We start from the raw sequence: 19,149 nt of genomic DNA, 5'->3' as shown, positions 1-19,149 counted from the left end.
GCAGTTATAAAGTGAGGCACCTATTCTATATTAGCTTTGATTTTTTTTTTTTTTTTTTCAGATACTTGTGGAGTAGCTAGTATTTTGATAATCTAATGCTAATGAACCATGGATAACAATTTCTTCTGAACAGCAGTTACAATTTCCTTGTGTAAAGGCAATGGAAATCTGATTCGGCTCTCACTGATTCTTGATGTTTAAACTAAACACTTCATCTGTGAACAGGAGATGCTTTGTATTCATAATGGCAAAAAATCAGCTGCTTTATTTCTGAGAAACTCTTCTGCTGTTCTTCTTCTGTATAGTACTAGTTCATGATATTAGATTAATTTATCATAACTACCAAACTTTAGTGCTTGTTAACATGTAGATTAAGAAATTCATATTTTAATCCAGATTTTTATATTGATACATAGTATAATTGGAGCAAGATGTAACTTTGTTTCCAGTTTGCAAGCTAATAATTTTTTTCTTACCTCTGCCATCACTATTGGCTTTTATATGCTTGCAGATAGGTGTAAAAAGTAACAGTTTGTTTCCTAAGAGTGTTGGAGTTTAATACTAAGGCACCCTGGGCAGATCTGTCAAAAAGATACACATAACTTGGTGCATATGTTTGCATAAAAAGGAGCACAAACTACTATAAATACAAAACATCAGTTTTCCAGATAAGATTTGTTTATACATACTTTTTTGGCCTGCATTTAGATTCTTTATTCAGTTACTTTCACTGTTGATACTAAGGAACCATGGGCTGCATGGTAAATAGGCAGTATATAGCCTATAAATATCTGATAGCCTAGATAGGTGGTATAAATATTTGTAACATACAGTTTGTACAAAATGTCTGAATTTTTGTTAGGAAATTGGGCTCTGTGACAACACGTTTCTGCAATGCATGGATCTGTAACTGAAATCATGAAAAAAGCCATATGCATGGTAATTGTTCCAACTGCAGATATAATCTGGAAAAAAATCACATTTTCGTCTTTGTCTAGGAGCCACTGAAAGTGGGGAAATGGTCTGTACAATATGTCAGGAAGAGTATTCAGAAGCACCGAATGAAATGGTTATATGTGATAAATGTGGGCAAGGTAACTAGATCTTTTTCTATTTACTGCATTTTAAAAGATGTTTTGATCTGTTTTATGAAGGAGGATATTTGCCTGGCTATGACTGACTGCTCAGCTGATCTTAAATTTTATAGTCCTTTGGCTATTAACAAACAGCTCAATGAATAATGATAAGCCATGCTAAAGTGACTAACACCTGTTCTGTAAGTAAAGTTTATTTTTTCTACTAAGAAAATGTGAAAGACCATTTTGAACATTACCAATGTTTTTGATAAGATTTTTGGCACTTAACGATGGATAATGCCTTTTATAGTTGCATTAAAACTATATATAGCTAATTCTGTGTAAGCTTTTTTTGGCAATTTAATAACACTTCAATTGATCATTTTTTATACAGGTTATCATCAGCTGTGTCACACACCAAATATTGATTCCAGTGTGATTGATTCAGATGATAAATGGCTCTGTCGACAGTGCGTTTTTGCAACAACAACAAAGGTGTGTTTCTAGAAAAATATTTCTTCATGCGTGCAATATGGGATGTATTTTTTTGAAGTTGAAAGTTGAAGTAGGATTTTTTTTCCAGTGACGACTTTTTTGTTAACTTCGATCTGAATGGAAGTTTTATATTTTGGGAATCAATATTTACTCTAGAAACAGATGACATTTGACTTTCAATTTATTTTTAAACAAATATTGCTAGTATTAAAACACGAACACAAGTGAAAGTGTTTTACTTGATTATAGACAAATTTTAATAACTTGCAAATTAAAGGATTTGAAGTTTCAGAAATATAGTACGGTTTTGTAAACTAATGTATCTGTTTTTTCCCAGAGGGGTGGTGCGCTTAAGAAAGGACCAAATGCCAAAGCACTGCAAGTCATGAAACAAACATTACCATATAATGCAACAGATCTTGAGTGGGATGCAGGTCATAAAACCAATGTTCAGCAGTGTTACTGCTATTGTGGAGGACCTGGAGAGTAAGTAAATAGACTAAAAGAACTTTTCTTCCTAATGCAGCTGAAAACATTGGACCTTATCCTATAGACTTGTGAACATTTTAGTTTGTATCTATAGTGTGTATGTACTAAACTTGATGGAAAGTGGAATTTTGATTTACACATATTTTTTTAAATGTCTCATGGGAAATACATTATTAATGGCTTTCCTTCTGCTTTCAGATCTTCTGATTTGTTTTAATTTTGTCATATGACCATCACATAATGCCACAATCTATTCCACAACAAGCAAGAATATGGTGTTTTGTATTGCTGCTGTTAACGTGTTCAGATTGGATGGGGTTTTGTTATCTTCTTGCGTGCAGTTCTAGGCAGTGTTTTTCTGACACTAACTCAGCTCTGTCATTAGTCACAAATACAAATATATCTAGAGATTAGTTTATTAAATGTTATTGGAATAGACAGCTGTCTGATTCTACCATAACATCATACCCTGGATTGCAGTTACTGGTAGGGGAAAATAGTTTTTTCCCCTCTTATGACATTACAGAGTCCTCTGCTGGTTCTTTCTGGCAAGAAGGGGGCTTCTTAAGCAGGTAGAGATCAATACTCTGGTGTCTGCAGGGGATCAGTGAATGAATAAAATAGTATTGAAGATTTGAAGTCAATGGAAGTCAAGAGTCCCCCAAAGAATCAAAGCTTTTGAGTTTATACTCACAGGACAGAGCTCTGGTTAGAGAATTTTGCAGTCTTAGACAAATATCGCTTTCAATTTTGAATGGTTCCTTTTCTCAATGGAGAAGTTTAAAAAGGAAAAGAAAAAAGTAAACTATGAGGTTTATTTTGAGGATTCAAGTAGCTGAATCCTCAAAAGGAATGTTTGACTTTGTGGCTGTGTCCTGCTTTAGAAAATAACAAGGGAGCTAATCTGATAGGTGAGAAACAGCTTATATGGAGTTACTGATTTATTATAGTCAAGAATTAAAAGGATGTTGTAGGGGAAATTAGATTTTTATTTTCTTTATTTAATAACTTAATTCATCCTTTTACTAGACATATCTTTTATTATTCTTAGTCACTCTTCTTTTGGTAATGATTTATTATGGAACTAAGTGTTACTGAAAATCCCCACAGATAACTGTTTTATAAACTGGGTAAATAGTTTTGGGTCAGAAGATGCCTTGCTATTTAATTTAAATGTAATGAAAACCATTTTCAGTCATTTTTTTAACACATCTTGTTTTTCTTTCTGTTGGTGAAGCTGGTATCTAAAGATGTTGCAGTGCTGCAAATGTAAGCAGTGGTTTCATGAGGCTTGCGTGCAGTGCCTCCAAAAGCCAATGCTTTTTGGTGACAGGTAAGAAGATTTAAGCTGTACTTTATGGTTGTCTTTATTTAAAATGTTGAGGAAATCTCTCATATAAGTTTTTATTAAGGCATCCATAATATAACAGTATTTTCCAAAAACGGGATGAGTTTACATGGAAGGTTACATGAAATACAGTATGTGTTCAGGTGCCACGGAAATGCAGTTCTTCATCTCTGTTTAATGAAGAAGGGTGGGGTGGTGGGTGGTGCAGAGGTAACCAGTGGATAATTGAATTCAAACTGTTACTGACTTCACTTAGTGTGGAAGTCTGTTATACTACAGGTGCTGGCTACTGGGAGATTAGAAGCTTTAAAGCAGACCACTTTAGTTGTCCTGTAAGTTAGATAAAAGCTTTCAAGTTCGCACGCAACAGGCACCGTACTTCAAAGCAGGCTGTCGGTGTGTGCGCAGTAGCAGTTCCCTGTACTAATAACAGCATAGGGAACTGGAGAAAACTGAAAGGATGGTTAGACTGGGGGTAACTTTGTATGCCTCTGTTCATGTGTGATGAGTAGGCAAAAGGAAGTGGAAAAGAGCACTGCTCTGTGCTTTTATTTTAAGAGTAACTTGCAGCAGATGAGAGAGAAATCTGGAGAAGGGAACCAAGGAGTATGTAATTTGTTACCTATTATACTTTCTTTTAGCTGTTGGTTGTGCTGGGATGCTTTTATGAAGGAAATGAGTTAGAACCCAGGAATGCATGGATCCTTTAAATCCATGCTTACACTGGTGCATTTGAGAGAATGGAGTGGGAACGTGAAAGAGCATCTTAAGTGATAGAGTTACAGGTTGAGGGACTTTCTCAGGAAGCATGAAACAGTGGTACCAGGGTACAGCTGAGGAAGTAACTTGTATCTGGCCCAATAGGTACCAGCTCAGATTGTGGAAGTTGATAAAGGAAGGTGGAGGATGAATGGACTCTCAAATATCATGTGGCTGGTTTCTAGCCTGCTTAACTTCCTTTTTTTTTTTTTTTTTTTTTTTTGTAACTAGGGTGTTAAAAACATTAAGACAGTGTGTGTGTACAGACACCCACCACCTAGACACATGTACATATACATATGTATATATTTTTAGGTTTTATACGTTCATTTGCTCAGTTTGCAGTTCTGGACCAGAATACCTCAAACGTTTACCCTTGAGATGGTAAGTATGAATTTAAAAAAAAAAAGATGGTGAGTTGAATACATGCTCTGCTTTTCTTTTTGGTATATTGATTCTCCTAGAAAAAAAAAGAAATGCACTTGCTGTCTTGAGTTGTTTCCTGAGTTCTTACAGCTTCTACAAACAGGGACAGCTTTTCCTTCAGAAATGATCCTTAAATATAGAGATACATTGCAGTAGCATGTCTTTGAGATTTATTCTGGGATCTTTCAGTAAAGTAGCAAGTAACTACCCACTTGTTGTATATGTGAAGATTGAGATACCTGAACAAAGTCTTTTTTGCTTGTATAGAGTCCTGCCATTGGGTAAGACAAATATTGTGAGTACCAGAGTACACATCTTGACAGATTTTATAGTATTTCCCTTGATGAGACTTAATGATTAGTTGTAGTTTGAAATCTTTGAAATAACCCACATCAGAAATTGTATCCAACTTAGTGGATATATGTGCTAACCTATACGTGGTTATACATGGAAATTACCTTGTTAAATGTTAATTCACCAAAATACTTGCATGAATTCAGAATTGATACATTGAAGTATGAATTTGGAGTTACTTAAATATTCCATAGTTTAGAATAATTTTGGAGTTTAAAAGAACATCTTGACAATGAGATAAGGCAGAAATGAAAATAAGAATCAAAGCAGAAGGAATCACAGGAGGCTTTGATAATGTTGTTTCCTGGATTGAGGGATTTAATTTGTGCTTTGTGTTCCTCTAACTGTATTGTGCTAATATCTTCTAAATTATTTCAAAGAAACGCAACTGGAAGAAAAAAAGACTTTTTAATCTCCCCCCCCCCCCCCCAATATTTTTGAACTCTAGGGTAGATATAGCACATCTATGCCTTTACAACCTAAGTGTTATTCATAAGAAGAAATACTTTGATTCAGAGCTTGAACTCATGGCCTACATTAATGAAAACTGGGATAGATTGCATCCTGGTGAGGTAAGGAATTGGAATGCTCTTGTTTTTACTCACACTGCATATGTATATCCTGCAAGTTAACAGCCTATTAACTATTTTATTCTGGATTTTAAATCCTTTATTATCTTAAAACCTGGTAATCTTAAATAACGAGTAGATCACCTTTAATTTCCTTGGAAGAAGTAGAATGGTTCTTAAGTGGTGTGTGTTTTTCTGAGCTGTGAGATTTCTCAAGTGAACAATGTGACTATTGTTTTATTACTTGCATGGCAACTTTATTTATACTCAGCTGTTTATTCTGTTGTTTACATATATCTTCCTTAAATTTTATAATTGTGTCATACTACTTTGGTATTTTCATGTGCACAGACCAGAAAATCTAAATTTAGAACTGTAGAACAGAGTGTATTATATATGAAAACGTTTTCACAGTCTCTAAGGTGTAACACATAACAAATTATGGGACACATGCTGCTTCTTTCTTCCCTCTTCCAAACGTGGGGGTGATGAGTTCATGTCCAGGTCTAAAGATTATTTTGATACTGTTCCAGTCTGATTCTGCTACTTGTCAAAACATCTTCTTTTCAATTTACTGCTGTACTAGTTATTTTCCCTGCTATTTGATTTACTGGGCAGTTATCTTGGCATTAAAGGAAACCCATTTCCCCAAGCAGATTGACTTCACATTTAACTAAGAGGAGCAGTGTAGATACTTGTTTCTACATGTAAAGGTGGATGCAGAATTTATATTTAAGTTCAAATTGGCATAGTGCTAGTAGAGTATGCATGGAAAAAAAAGGTAGAGATGCATGAAAATTGTTTAGAGTTTTGAGTGTTTTAATACAGGTTATTTAATATAACTGGTTTGAAATACTTTTGTCATGAGTACATCCTACTTGTATATGTCTGTTCAATGTATTCATACATCTGTAATGCATTCCTACTAGCAGCCACAATTTGAGAATCAAATGTCTGTTCTTGGTTGGTTTAAATGACTAACTGCTTTCCATAAATAATGCGAAATAGTTTAAAATACATGTTTAGTCTAAGAGTGTCAATAGTGTCTTAGACAAGCAAACACTCAAGCATTACTAAAAAAAACACCAGTGTTAGGAAAAATGTCTGGTTTACTTAGGGATATATGGTATCTCTTAGCTAAGTCATATCAAGTCAATAATTCTGTCACATCAAGTCTCAAGTTTTAATTAAAATCTGCAGTGTAATTCTCACACCATCTTTTCAATAGAATGAAATATTCTGGCTGTCTTGATGTGCAGTTTAAAAAATAAATCACTGCTTTAATTTTGACTTTTGTTTCTTGTAGTATTGAGGGAAATAATGTTTGTTTCATATAATATAAATTTTTTTGATTTAACATAACTGCATGTCAAAATGGCCATCCAGAGCACCTGTGATGAGGATGAGGGGAGTAGAGCTATCTAGCTACCATTGACCTGGAACACACATGCTATTTTGAAGAATTTGGAAGGCTCCAGTTCTCATTTTGTGCTGCTCTTGCCCCATCCTGCTTTCTAGCCATCCATGCTCAATCTGTGGAAAAACACATAACTAAGGGGGAGGAAGGAGGGGGGAGATCCAAAATAAGGAAACTCACCTCTTTGGTACTTTCACCTAATATTTCTGCACCTTGAAGGAAACTATTGTAAGTCTGAAGACTACATTTTTGAAGCACTAGATTTTGAAGAAATCCAGAAAAGCTGTGTTGAGGAAATCTTCAAGAATTTATTCTGAAAAGATTCTAAATATTTCTCACTAAGTTGAGAAAAAATGTGTCGTAAAATTTGAGGCAAATGTGATTTACTACTTTGGTTAATCTGGCTTTTTTATTAAATGCAACCTCGTCACAGGCAAAATTAACATCTACAATATAATGGTTTTAGGGGTTTTGTAATATTCTTAGACTGCCATGATGCTTCGGTTTCTTTCTCTAGCTGCTTGTAATTGAATAAGAGGAAAAGTGGTTTTTTTAACCTTAGGTAAGATAGGAGTAAAGAGTGGAATTACCAGACCTACTAAGACAGTAATTTAAAGCATGTTAATACTTAGAATGCTATAAATATATGGCAGTTTTCTATAGTTCTGTGGCTGCAAGGCCTCTTGATAGCAAAACATTGTACTGAATATGTATGGTTAAGATGTGTAAAAACAGCTGTCACTTTGGCTAAAATTGGTTTATTATCTCCATTAACTTTGATAGTTAGGCTGACTGAATCTTGCCCAAAATTGTGTGAAAAGATTGATTTTTATGAGTGTATTTACTCATTTATTCATCTGTTAGCACATGTAATCCGTCAAGCATATCTGTCTATCCTGTTTGGTCAGAACTGTATTATTTAGGAAGTATTTGAAGTTTTTTTTGAGCTGCAAATGTTGTACCATCTGCTCTGTAGTACTCATAGTAATAGTGAAAATTATAAACTGTTCGTCACCTCTATAATTAAAGATATCCAATTGGCTCTACAGTAGATATATAAGTAAAACATTTTAGCATGGCAATTGGAAATATGGTAGCTTCACTGGAATTCAAAAATAGTTGCATCAATATAAAACAAATCAATTTTATTTTAAATTATGTTACATAAATGTTGTGTCCGCTTCTTTATTGTCAATCACCATATGTGTTCTGCTTTGTCTCTAATTCATAAGTATGCAGTTTTTCAGAGAGAAGAATCCATATTTTGGTAGCTTGATAGGGACTAACTGCTTCAGGCTTTGGTGCAAGAAGGGACGTTATACTGGGTCTCAGTAAAAAGGGCATGGAAATGAATTCCCCACCCCCCACCCCCAAGCACTTTTCTGGGCCTCTTGCATATTTTTGTTTTGGTATCATTAGCGGTACTGTTGGCAAACATGGGAATTAGGTCCTGTGGCAGGATTTTGGTTAAAACGATCACCAATACAATAACTAAGTTGTTGTGTCGATATATTTATATTCTGCTTGCCATCAATTTGGGAGTAAATAATGTCACAGAAAAATTCTTTTAAACAGTCTTGAGAGGGAAAGCTAGAATTCTAATATACTCAAAGAACTTAATACTTTGTGAGATTTTTCTTTAACTTCTTACAAGTGAAATTCAAATTCTTTGATTTGAGGGCTTGATCCTGGCATGAATTGTGTGGATGCAAATCACAGAATATATGCAATAATGATTAATATCCTTTGGGGTTAGGCAATTTCCACAGCTAATAATTCATTAATGTACTTCACATATAAATTTGTAGTTACAGTGACTCAAAGTAACTAGAATATTTCTGTTACTAAAGAATTTGACAGGTTAAATGATTTCTTAATACTTCACAGCTGGCAGATACACCAAAATCTGAAAGATATGAGCATGTACTGGAGGCGTTAAATGATTACAAGACCATGTAAGTTGTTGGTACTTTTTGCTTTAAATGTTGTTTGCCTGTTTGATGTCATATAGATTACAGTCTTCAGTCTCCTTTGCTCAGTTTATCTGATAATCACTTTGGCTGCAGATAACACTTGAATTTTAAATACTGTTTCAATTTTAAACAATAACATTGCATTAACTATTTGAGTGGAACCTAAATCATGAGAAAAAATTTGTTTTAACTTCCATGCTCTTTCCACTTCACCTTCTGTATTTGAGAGTGAGGATTGTGTAAAGGGAAAGAGGGGAATAAAATAGCATTAGAATGAATATTCTAATTTGCATAGCTTCGTTTTGCATGTACACTGTTAATTTAAAAGTTGCTTTACCTGTGGTCAGAATTTTAACAATTAATTTAAAATTATCTAGGTTTATGTCTGGAAAAGAAATAAAGAAAAAGAAGCATTTGTTTGGGTTGAGAATTCGTGTTCCTCCTGTGCCACCAAATGCTGCTTTAAAGGCCGAGAAGGAACCAGAAGGAACTTCTCATGAGTTCAAGATTAAAGGCAGAAAATCATCTAAACCAATCCCTGATGTGAGGTAAAATAACCCAGTCATTCTAGCAATGTTATGGTAAATTTGGGCTACTTTTGGGTACATTGAAAAGGCCTTTTCATTATAGAATGTATTTCTTTAAGTGTAAAGGTGACTATTTGTGAGAACAAGCTCTTTGAACAAATTTAATTAGTTTTCTATTAGGATCCTTCAAAAATAACCCCAGACACACCCAAGATGAAATTTAGCAGTAAGAACAATAGAAAATATCTCAACTTTGCTGCCATTTGGGAAACAAAATCTGTCTTTCTGTAGCTCTGATACAGTAATCCAACTAGAATTCTAAATAGGAAATCTGATGTGAACTTGTGACTTGTATTAGTAAATGTGCCATCATATGAATAAACAACATTTAACACTTTTTATTCCTCTTCAGTATTACAGAATCAGTAATGTTGCTAGAAAGATCTTGTATCTGTTAATGTTACTGTAGAGGCAAAAATGTGTAGCTTTGTACCTGACCATTTTGACTTAACTGAGTAACCTAACCTAATTTAATGCAGTGTTTTAGGAGTAGAAATCTAATCGTGTATTCTTTGCCAAAGGAAAATATGTATTCAATGAAAAGTACCTTCAATAATACAGAACAAAATATAAATTTTCTTCTAGGGAGATAAGTAATGGTATTGAAAGAAAGGGGAAAAAAAAATCAGTAGGTCGTCCACCGGGTCCCTATACAAGAAAAATGATTCACAGAACTCCAGAGTCGTCTCCTCTGGTAAGGTTTTGGATATATTTTCTTTTTCCCTCTACAGGATTATCGTTTTTGAAGAAAAACATAATCAGTTAATCTGAATCATGATATTCCCCCATTCACCCTCAAAGAAAATTGATATAGCAATTAAAACTGAATTTTAAGTACTACTGTTTTTCTTTTTTTCCTTAGGATAATGAACCAGTTCCAGTGATAGAGAACCCAGCCTTGGAATTACCCTGCGCTGTTGGGTAAATAATAATAAAAAAATTTAAATAAACCCCAACCAAAACCACGAATAACACTACCACCCCCTAAAATATTGTAATACTATGTAATTTATCCGTTTGCTTTTGAAATATCACCTCAGCTTTCAATATAAGATTATTTTCATTACATGGCAACCCTGTTATCTTGCATATCAGGAAATCTGATGGAACTGCACATTCATCCAATACCTCAGATGTGGAATCCACAGGTGCTGCCAGTATGAAAGAAACTACCTCATCTAGCATTTCCAGACATTATAGGTAATTATTCTATTTCTTTATCTGCTATAAAGTTTAATATTTGTAATATATTCATTTTAATAAAATATCCTGAAAGGGGGGAGAAGAAACGATTCAGCAATACTTCACCCTTAATAAACAACTTGCAGGGATCCTACAAGAGAAGTCTTGCCAAAGCATGATGTGTAATGTTTGGGGTCTGGTTTCTTAAAACCTGAGGTTTTGTTTTACTTTCAGTCAGTTCTGAACATTTTGGCTACTTCTGTGAAATCTAATCTAGGCAGTTCCAATGAAATTACAGTCTACAATGTTAGATTCATGAAGATAGGCACTTGGATGAGAGACTCAAACCAGCAACTCAACACTTAGAGAAAGGCAGACAATTTTTTAATCATCTATGGCCTAGTCATTGCCAGTCTTGTTTTGTTGCTTGGGTAGATATTTTTGTTGTGTGGGTTTTTTTTTGGTTGTTTGGTTTTGGTTTTGTTGACGCTTTTGCAAAACAAAAGTGGAAGTTAAATTAGGAGGTTGACTTAAGTCACGAGGCAGCCGTAGTAGATGTGAAGTGCAGGTAAGGTTATTGTGGAACTGGTGGGAGGATAGAGAAGTATTGAGGCTACTGCAAAGGAATATGACATAGAGGTTGGGGTAATTCACTGGAATTTGAAGTAATGAGCAACTGAGACTCAGAGTAGAGCTGTAAATTGCATGGGGAAATGTAAAGGAACAGGACAAAAGAAAACTAGTCTTTATTGGTGCTGCTTACAACACACTGTGAGGGGTTTTGTGCTCGCTAATTACTGTTCTTTGTTGATGTAAAATATGTAGTTAAGTTACATTTACTGAAAAGAATTAAACTGCATAAACGCTTCCTGAGCTTAGTTTTTTAATAAAGGCAACAAAAGAGCTGATGTGTACCCTGAATTAGTTTTAGCAGCTTCTGGTTTTGTAGGTTTGTGTATTCGTGTTAAAGAATACCAAGTATGCTGTGATTTTCTACAGTCAGTGGAGCATGAAAACTTTTTGGCACAGTCTTCATAAATAAATTATTAACTATAATTGACTTTTCTACAAACATTGTTACTTGAACTTTTCCCTCAAGTTCAGTGAACATAAATTTCTCTTTTATTGAGGTATGTGGATCCTCAATCTACTTGTTTTGTCTCCTCTTCCTGGTTCATGCTGTCAGCTGCTTTCATAAGTCATTTTTGTGTGCATTACTGCTACAAATAGTCAGTCCTCAAAAACTCAATTAACTTCCAAGACTTCTGAAAATGTTACTGAAGGACTGCAGTCACTGTTTTGTTTCTGCCCTTTATTCCATTTTTTTATGTTAAAAAGATGTGCTGTTTTCCTGGTTGTGTTACATAGGAGCCTGGAGCATCGAAGTTCATGTACCATTTAATGTAGGAGTCATCAAACATGTTTTAGTATGTGCAAATTAGATGCAGGTTTTTACATAAGGATTTGTATCTTGGATGCAAAATTGATAATACTAGTTTATTCTTAGTGTCAGAAGTTTCTTTTTTCATTATCAGACATAAATCTGTGTGCATTTTGGATATACTTATTTTTCTGGCCACATGTAATAAATCTTTAGAAAGTGATGTGTACTATAGAAAGTTGTGATGTAGAATAATTTTGCAATATTTTTTTCATATTTCAGATTAACATTGAGATAAATGCAACTTGGAGAAAAAATTGTGCATACATTCATTTTTTTATTTACAGTCTTAACTAATACAAAATGTCAAACTTTTATACTATAACTACTGTAATTGAGGCCTACCTGTGTCATAAAGGTGTATTTTTTAATTTGCAAATTTAACACATTTGATGCAGACTTCTGTGAAGACTGGTTTGTTTTTTTTTAATTTGCTTAAGAATGGGATTAAGCTGTATCAAAATAGGACTCTTAAGACATCTAGGCATGTTATATCATTTAGCTAATCTTTCTGACATCATCTGATATTAGCATAATTTTCATTATGTAAATCTTTATTTTGCAAGTGCTGTATTTATAGTTGCCTCTGTTAGGCAACAGATGTTTTTATCAGTGATAAATAAAACAAAGAAGTTACAGTTGCATGGAAATAACTGATAATAAAGCATATGTTTTGAATAAGTTCCTTGGAGTTAAAGCTGTTCTGTTTGGTTTTCTTAATAGTTTATCTGATTCGAGAAAAAGGACTCGTACAGGAAGAACTTGGCCTGCTGCAATACCACATTTGAGAAGAAGAGGTCGCTTTCCGCGAAAAGCTCTCCAGACTCAAAATTCAGAAATTGTAAAAGATGATGAGAGCAAGGAAGATTACCAGTATGATGAACTCAATACAGAGATACTTAACAACTTAGCAGATCAGGAGTTACAGCTCAATCATCTGAAGAACTCAATTACTAGTTATTTTGGTGCAGCAGGTAGAATAGCTTGTGGGGAAAAATACCGTGTTTTGGCTCGTCGGGTGACACTTGATGGAAAGGTGCAGTATCTTGTGGAGTGGGAAGGAGCAACTGCATCCTGACTGTAGGACTGAACATTATGTTCACTGCACTGTCATCTGTAAGTACAGTTCATAATGCAGAGCCACAAGAGAAATGTGTCTTTAAACGTGTTTCTAAAAACAAAACAAAACCAGTTTAGCCTTAACATGTAACTGTTATCATTACAGCTCTTATGATAAAGACTTATCTTTTTAAAATCTGATCTGAAACTTAAATTTTTTAATCTGAACGTTGTTAGATTGTTTTAGGTTGGGATATTTTGGGTTACAATTACTTAAAAATGTGCATGGTGTTTAAAAAAAAAAAAGACATTTTCTAGAGAACATTCCATGGATACAGTTATTGTGATTTAGAGAAAATACTATGTAGATAGCACAAATCTTTGAAAAATTTTGGTTTGTTTTCTTACCCAAATGTTTGCAGAAATGTATTTCTATTTCAATACTTTCTAGATTTCATAAGTGCAGTGTATATAATGCCTACTGAAGACTGTAAAATACTAAAGTTTTCTTTCAAACAAAGTGTAAAAAAAAAAAAAAAAATATATTGAGCCTGTAAATTGCTCTGTGACCAGACTTCATTGTTGTCTTAATATATTCTTTGTGTGTGTGCGTGTGTGCGTGTGTGTATATACATATGTATATATGCACACACATACTTGTGCGTGTATATATATGTGTGATTGTGACCTATGCAATACAAATTATGGGATCAGGCAGCTTCTGAGATTACATCCCATAATTCTTTTTTCAGGAATAGTTGCCAGTATTTACACAGCAGCATTTCTTCTCAGGCTTATTGGGTGCTGTTGCTTCCTATGTACTAAGGAAAAGTGTCAAACAGTGCAGCATGTTCTGGCAATAGGTGGAGTCATTGATGTTCATATGCTGTAGGTAATATATTCCATTATTTCCCATGTGAATTAACTGTTAAAAAATAATGCAGAATCTGAACATTCTGGAATTAACTCTACTAGTAATAACAATTGGAAAGTTATTGTGGCACTCTGTAAATTTTGTGTCCTAGTTATAAACTAAGCTGACAGGAGTCGCACAGGATTCCTACATATCTGTAGAAACAGTCATATTGATAAATGTAGTATGAACAAAGTGTATTATTGCACAGGGTCAACAAACAGTTTGTTGCCATTTGAAGTAACATTACTGATTTTATTACAACATTACCTCTTTTGTTTTTATAAAATGTACTGAGTTTTAAATTGGTAAGTTTATTTTACTTGTTCGTTTCTTTTTTTTAAAAAAAGGTCAAAAAAGTCTCTTGCCAGTATTAGATGGTTTTACTTTGTCTGCTACTTTTTGAGGGGGTTTTAGCCAAAGAGTAAACAGAAGAATATTTTTACTTTGGTGGTTATTCCCTGTACTGCATAAGGTTAGTTTTTTTCATGCTTACAGTTTACCACCAAAATAAAATTATGTAATAGTTACAAATGACAGAGTGGTTTAAAGTGTACTGCCTGGGTTAGTACTTATTTATTCCATTACTTGATTATTTAACTTTTTCTGCTCATCTTGAACATCGTGAAAGGGTGATAAGTTTTTTTAAACTTTTTTTTTTTATGTCACCTTATAGCCAAAGGAAGCAGAGAAAGCGTTTTATCCTGTGCTTGGTTTAGGCTGGCTGGGTAATATTAGCTTTATAAAAATGCTAATTAAAAACTGCCACTTCTGTTTACCTTCACTAAAATGTGTGAGTGTTTTTCTCACACCCTCGGCTATTAATTTAATGTTGCCTTGCCTATAGCTGCAATATTTTGATAACACAGCAACTTCATGTTAATTTTTGAATGTTTATATCTTGGGATAATGCAAAATGTAAAGCCTTTGTAACCGTACTCACACCATCTGTATCTGTCTTTATTGTTTCACTTTATCCAAGTCCTTTAATTCTAACTGAACACCAGCAGTATTTTTCATAAAGTTTCACTTAAAGATAAATATTGGAATGGAATGTACTTGGGGACTAGGGTGGGGGAGGGTGGGGTGGGAGAAAGGATTTGTCAATCTTAAGCTCTCCATAGACTTAACTATTGTGAATGTTGTTTCATTTTTTTTATGGTGGTTGACTTGACTCTGATGTTCAGTTTGTATTTTTGGAATTGCTTTTTTCTTAGAATTAAAAGACCAACATTAAATGTGTGTATTTTTTGAGAGAGAAGAATGAGTTTTGATTCTGTATTCTTGTGAAGTACATACTTGGTGGCATCTTCCCATCTGCTGTTTTTCAATCTCTAGCTTTCCTGTTGCTGTCCTGGAGACACTTGCCCTGCACATAGACACTAGTGTTGGAGCTATGGTTGAGGGATGCTTTTGTTTGTTACAAGGTGTCATGTACTGGAAAATGCTGCAATAGTGCTGCTGAAGATACAGCTAGAGTAGTAATTAAAGCACACCTACAAATGCCTTTCTCTCATTCTATGTGAATTTCATTGTATGTAGTAATGGAGTATCTAAAGGAAAAAGACAATGTTGCTGTATGTAATGATTTCATTTTGGTATGACTTGATCATTGTATGTATGCATGTGTGTAAATATATGTAATTCAACTTTGTGGTGGTCACTGATTTAGAACCATTTCTATGTGTATTAGAGCTAATATTTTTCCATTATATTTTATTTGTATTACAGTAGTATTGGTGTAGGTGAAGTTTCTCTTGAGGCCATTCTAAAAATGTAGGCATCACATGAACAAGACAGCAAAGAAATTGGCACATTACTGGTCAGAATTGTAAAATAATCATCATGGCAAACTACTTCTCAAATCGTTGTTCTCAACAAAAACTTCCAGAGGAATTTTGAATAAAACCTATGCTTTTCTATGCATAACAGGTATTCTGAGTGAGATTACAAAGGAATTTTCAAAAATCTGTCAGTGCACTATGTGAAATGAAGGTCATTATTTTCATTTAAAATTAAGATGTAAATATATGAAAAAAGGCCTTGAAGGTGAAGATAGCTTGTCCTGGGGGTGGAGGGAAGGGAGTGGAGGGGACGTAAGTGGATAAACTTAGAAAGAAAAATTAAATAATCTGTCTCTTTAAAAACACCCTACTAAAGTGATATAGTGTTACATTTCAAAAGGAAATTGGTGAATGGAGATGGAACATGCCAAGGCTGGAGACAGAGCAATAATCGGAACACAGTGATGAGGATGAACTGGACAGAAGCATCAGTTCTGCGCACAGAGAGAAGACGACGAATCCTGCAAGAGCTATGCAGGTAATGTTTTCAGGCTTCAAATTGTGTCACTTCTAGTTCCCCCACATCTGACTGAGCCAAAGTAACACTGCAGTTAGGGGTGTGATGGCAGAAAACTATACTTTCTAGAAATGGAGAAAAGGGTTTGGAATGATGAGTTTTATCTGGTTGATGAACTTCAGCTGGTGGCTAAACACCCATGTGGAAGTGTTGGGTCTATTGAGATCCTGGGTTGGTCAGAAAAAAAGTAATGCATGAGGGGGGAAAAAGAAGTTCCAAGTTGTTAACCTAAAGTTTGTACAAAAGGCATTTTAAAATGTGGGTTGTGTGGTGTTGTGGGTGTGTGTGTGGTTGGTTTTTTTTTTTTGCAAATTGGATCATCTGTAGGTAAGGTATAAGGAAGAAAAAAGTGGGGAAAAAAAGACTACTTTGGAGTCCCTAAAGAAAGCTGAAAGGGGATCCATTGTCTTCTAGTAAAGATAATGCAGGAAAATAAAAAGAAAAGCAAAAGAAGAGTATGAATAGAAGCTGCGTGCAGTCTGAGAACGAGCTTGGAATTAAGATGCTTTTGCTAGTCTTTCAGTTTTATCATTCAGTAACAAAGAAGCAGAAGATGGTATTTTGTCATGATGTGTTTCTGTTTTGCCTTTTTGAATCCCTTAATGTTCCTCTGAGCTAGCTCATCTCTGCTATTTTTTAATCAGATGTTTTTCATATTCTAGCACTGAGGTCTGTATACCATAACATCAGCAGTTGTTCTGGTTTCATTGATACCAAAATACTTGTGCCTTGCAGATACTAGTTTTTCAAATACAGCTGTAGCTTGTTTGCTCATGTCCACTTCCTCCTAATCTGTTCACTGATACCATTTCACCAGTGTGTATTTCTCTTTTATTTGTGCTAATTTATGTTTCCAGCTTCTGAATTTGATAGTGTTCTTTTCCTGTTATTAGCTATTTTGTGTTTGGCGTTGATTAGGAATCCAAAGCCCCAGGGAAGTCAGTCTTCTGTACAATGTCCAGTGTGGTAGCATTAACCTGTCATCTTCACATCTGCAGTCTTACTCTAATAAGCTTGTTCACTTCAAAACCTGCTTTATAGCAGGAAGCTAATTTTTAGTTATATCTTGCCCTAAATAAATTTGTTCTGTGAGCACCATTTCAAAGCACTCCGTTTGTGCTCTGCCATTCCCTAATGAATATTCACAAAACAGTTGCTGTTACTGCATTCACTCATGTAATCACCCAACATGATAGTTACTGCTTTGCTATATACGTGTTTCTCTTATTAATGAACATTACTAAGGTTTCCTACTGTGTTTTCCACCTGCTTGCTCTGACCTAGTGTTGGAACTTCGCCAATTGGTTGCATGATAGCAGAGACTGGAAAGCTCCAGGATAGTAAAATTCTGGAGATTATCAGCAACAGTTAGAAATTCAGTGAGTGGAAAATAATGAGTAATTGGAAAGGTTTTCAGGCTGTAGGCTGTTAAAATATATTTGTAGTGGCAGCAGGTGGAAAAGGTGAGCCTAAGAAGGGGAAGAATATAAGGCAGAACTAATAATTGATTGAGATAACCATGCAGAGTTCCTAAGTTAGGTGAAGTGATGACAGACTTAGAACTGTCCTTTCTGATAAACTGAGTAGGGCGACTAGCTGGTTTGTTGCAGGAAAGTACGTGTACATATAGGAATATGGACTATGTATACTTATGTGTAGAAATGCACAAATCTGAGAAATACAGTGAGGAACAACTTGAATGTATTAAAGACTTCCTTCATATTGTAATTTAGGTGGGCTGTGAAATGCTTATTAAAAAGACAGGCTTTGATGGACCGTAACAAAAAAAACCACACCACCACACCAAAAAAACCCACCCTCCAACACTAACAAAACCCAAACCCAAATGACCAAAACCTAATTTAATTCAGTCTTTGTTGTCTTTCATCACATGGTTTTCTTCTCTGCTTGTGTAATGGTCCCAGGTACTGTAGGTGTTCACTTGCCCCACAGTTATTCAGAGGTAAGTGCTGAAGCTTTAGAATGGGAACTCCTGTTTGTCTGGCCGCATGGTGCTTGAGCCTGCTTCCTTCTTCCTAGTCTTGTGGTGTCATCCTGTGGGAAAGAAGTGACTGGCAAGAATGATTTCAGGAGAAGGCAGCATAAGTGAGTAATGGCTGAAGCTTGCTCAGGGCTTTGCAGGTGGGGTGTGGGGTCTGTTTTTGCTCTCTTCCTTTGTTCACAGAATGAAAGGTCTTCTCATTAGCTATTTGGAACTGGGATTGATTCAACAGTCAGACACTTCTTGTATGGATAGTTATTGGGTATCTGACTTTAATTGATCTATTTTTTTTAACCATTTCCTTATCCTCCATCATAATGGAAAAATTACCTTAATTAGATGGTTCATGTCAGGCCCTATAACATAACGTTGAAATGAAGATACAGATTATAGATAATGGGCTTTTAGAACTTCTCTGTTGGCAACCTTCTATGCTTTCCTTACACACCTGTATTCCAATTTGGCAGGCAGCAGATGGAGAATGAAGGAGGATACCTTGTTTCCAGAAGCTTGGTACACACTAAGGCAAGAAAGGGATTTCTGAGCTATATGGGTTCCAAGTCTGTAAAAGGCCTCAGCAATAGCAATTGATAGCATGAAAGAAGATGATGTAATTCAGATGCTTCTGGTGGAATTTCTGCAGCGTAGGTGTGCTTCCTACTAAATTGTTTCTTACTTAGATTAATTTATTACTATTT

The 19,149-nt window shown here is 34.8% G+C and overlaps 1 protein-coding gene across 4 annotated transcripts in view; it reads left to right on the top strand.

The window, feature by feature from the left end:
* MTF2 (metal response element binding transcription factor 2) overlaps positions 1-15,741 on the top strand; it is a 28,573-nt gene extending 12,832 nt beyond the window's left edge. For 3 of the 4 annotated variants that reach the window (XM_040610588.1, XM_040610587.1, XM_040610589.1), the window contains 12 exons: positions 999-1,094; positions 1,471-1,571; positions 1,909-2,057; positions 3,298-3,393; positions 4,483-4,551; positions 5,396-5,519; positions 8,821-8,888; positions 9,284-9,454; positions 10,079-10,187; positions 10,356-10,414; positions 10,589-10,693; positions 12,840-15,741. In XM_040610588.1, the coding sequence (XP_040466522.1) occupies positions 999-1,094; positions 1,471-1,571; positions 1,909-2,057; positions 3,298-3,393; positions 4,483-4,551; positions 5,396-5,519; positions 8,821-8,888; positions 9,284-9,454; positions 10,079-10,187; positions 10,356-10,414; positions 10,589-10,693; positions 12,840-13,194 (1,502 nt within the window). In that variant the 3' untranslated portion in view covers positions 13,195-15,741. Of the gene's footprint in view, positions 1-998; positions 1,095-1,470; positions 1,572-1,908; positions 2,058-3,297; positions 3,394-4,482; positions 4,552-5,395; positions 5,520-8,820; positions 8,889-9,283; positions 9,455-10,078; positions 10,188-10,355; positions 10,419-10,588; positions 10,694-12,839 lie in introns of those variants that run through there. The other variant, XM_040610590.1, reaches the window with a different exon arrangement.
* Positions 15,742-19,149: the final 3,408 nt, after the last annotated feature.

Source organism: Falco naumanni, chromosome 11 (genome assembly GCF_017639655.2).
Source record: "Falco naumanni isolate bFalNau1 chromosome 11, bFalNau1.pat, whole genome shotgun sequence".
NCBI lineage: Eukaryota > Metazoa > Chordata > Aves > Falconiformes > Falconidae > Falco > Falco naumanni.
The sequence above is the reverse complement of the archived record's forward strand: the minus strand, read 5'-3'. Positions and strand labels throughout refer to the sequence as shown.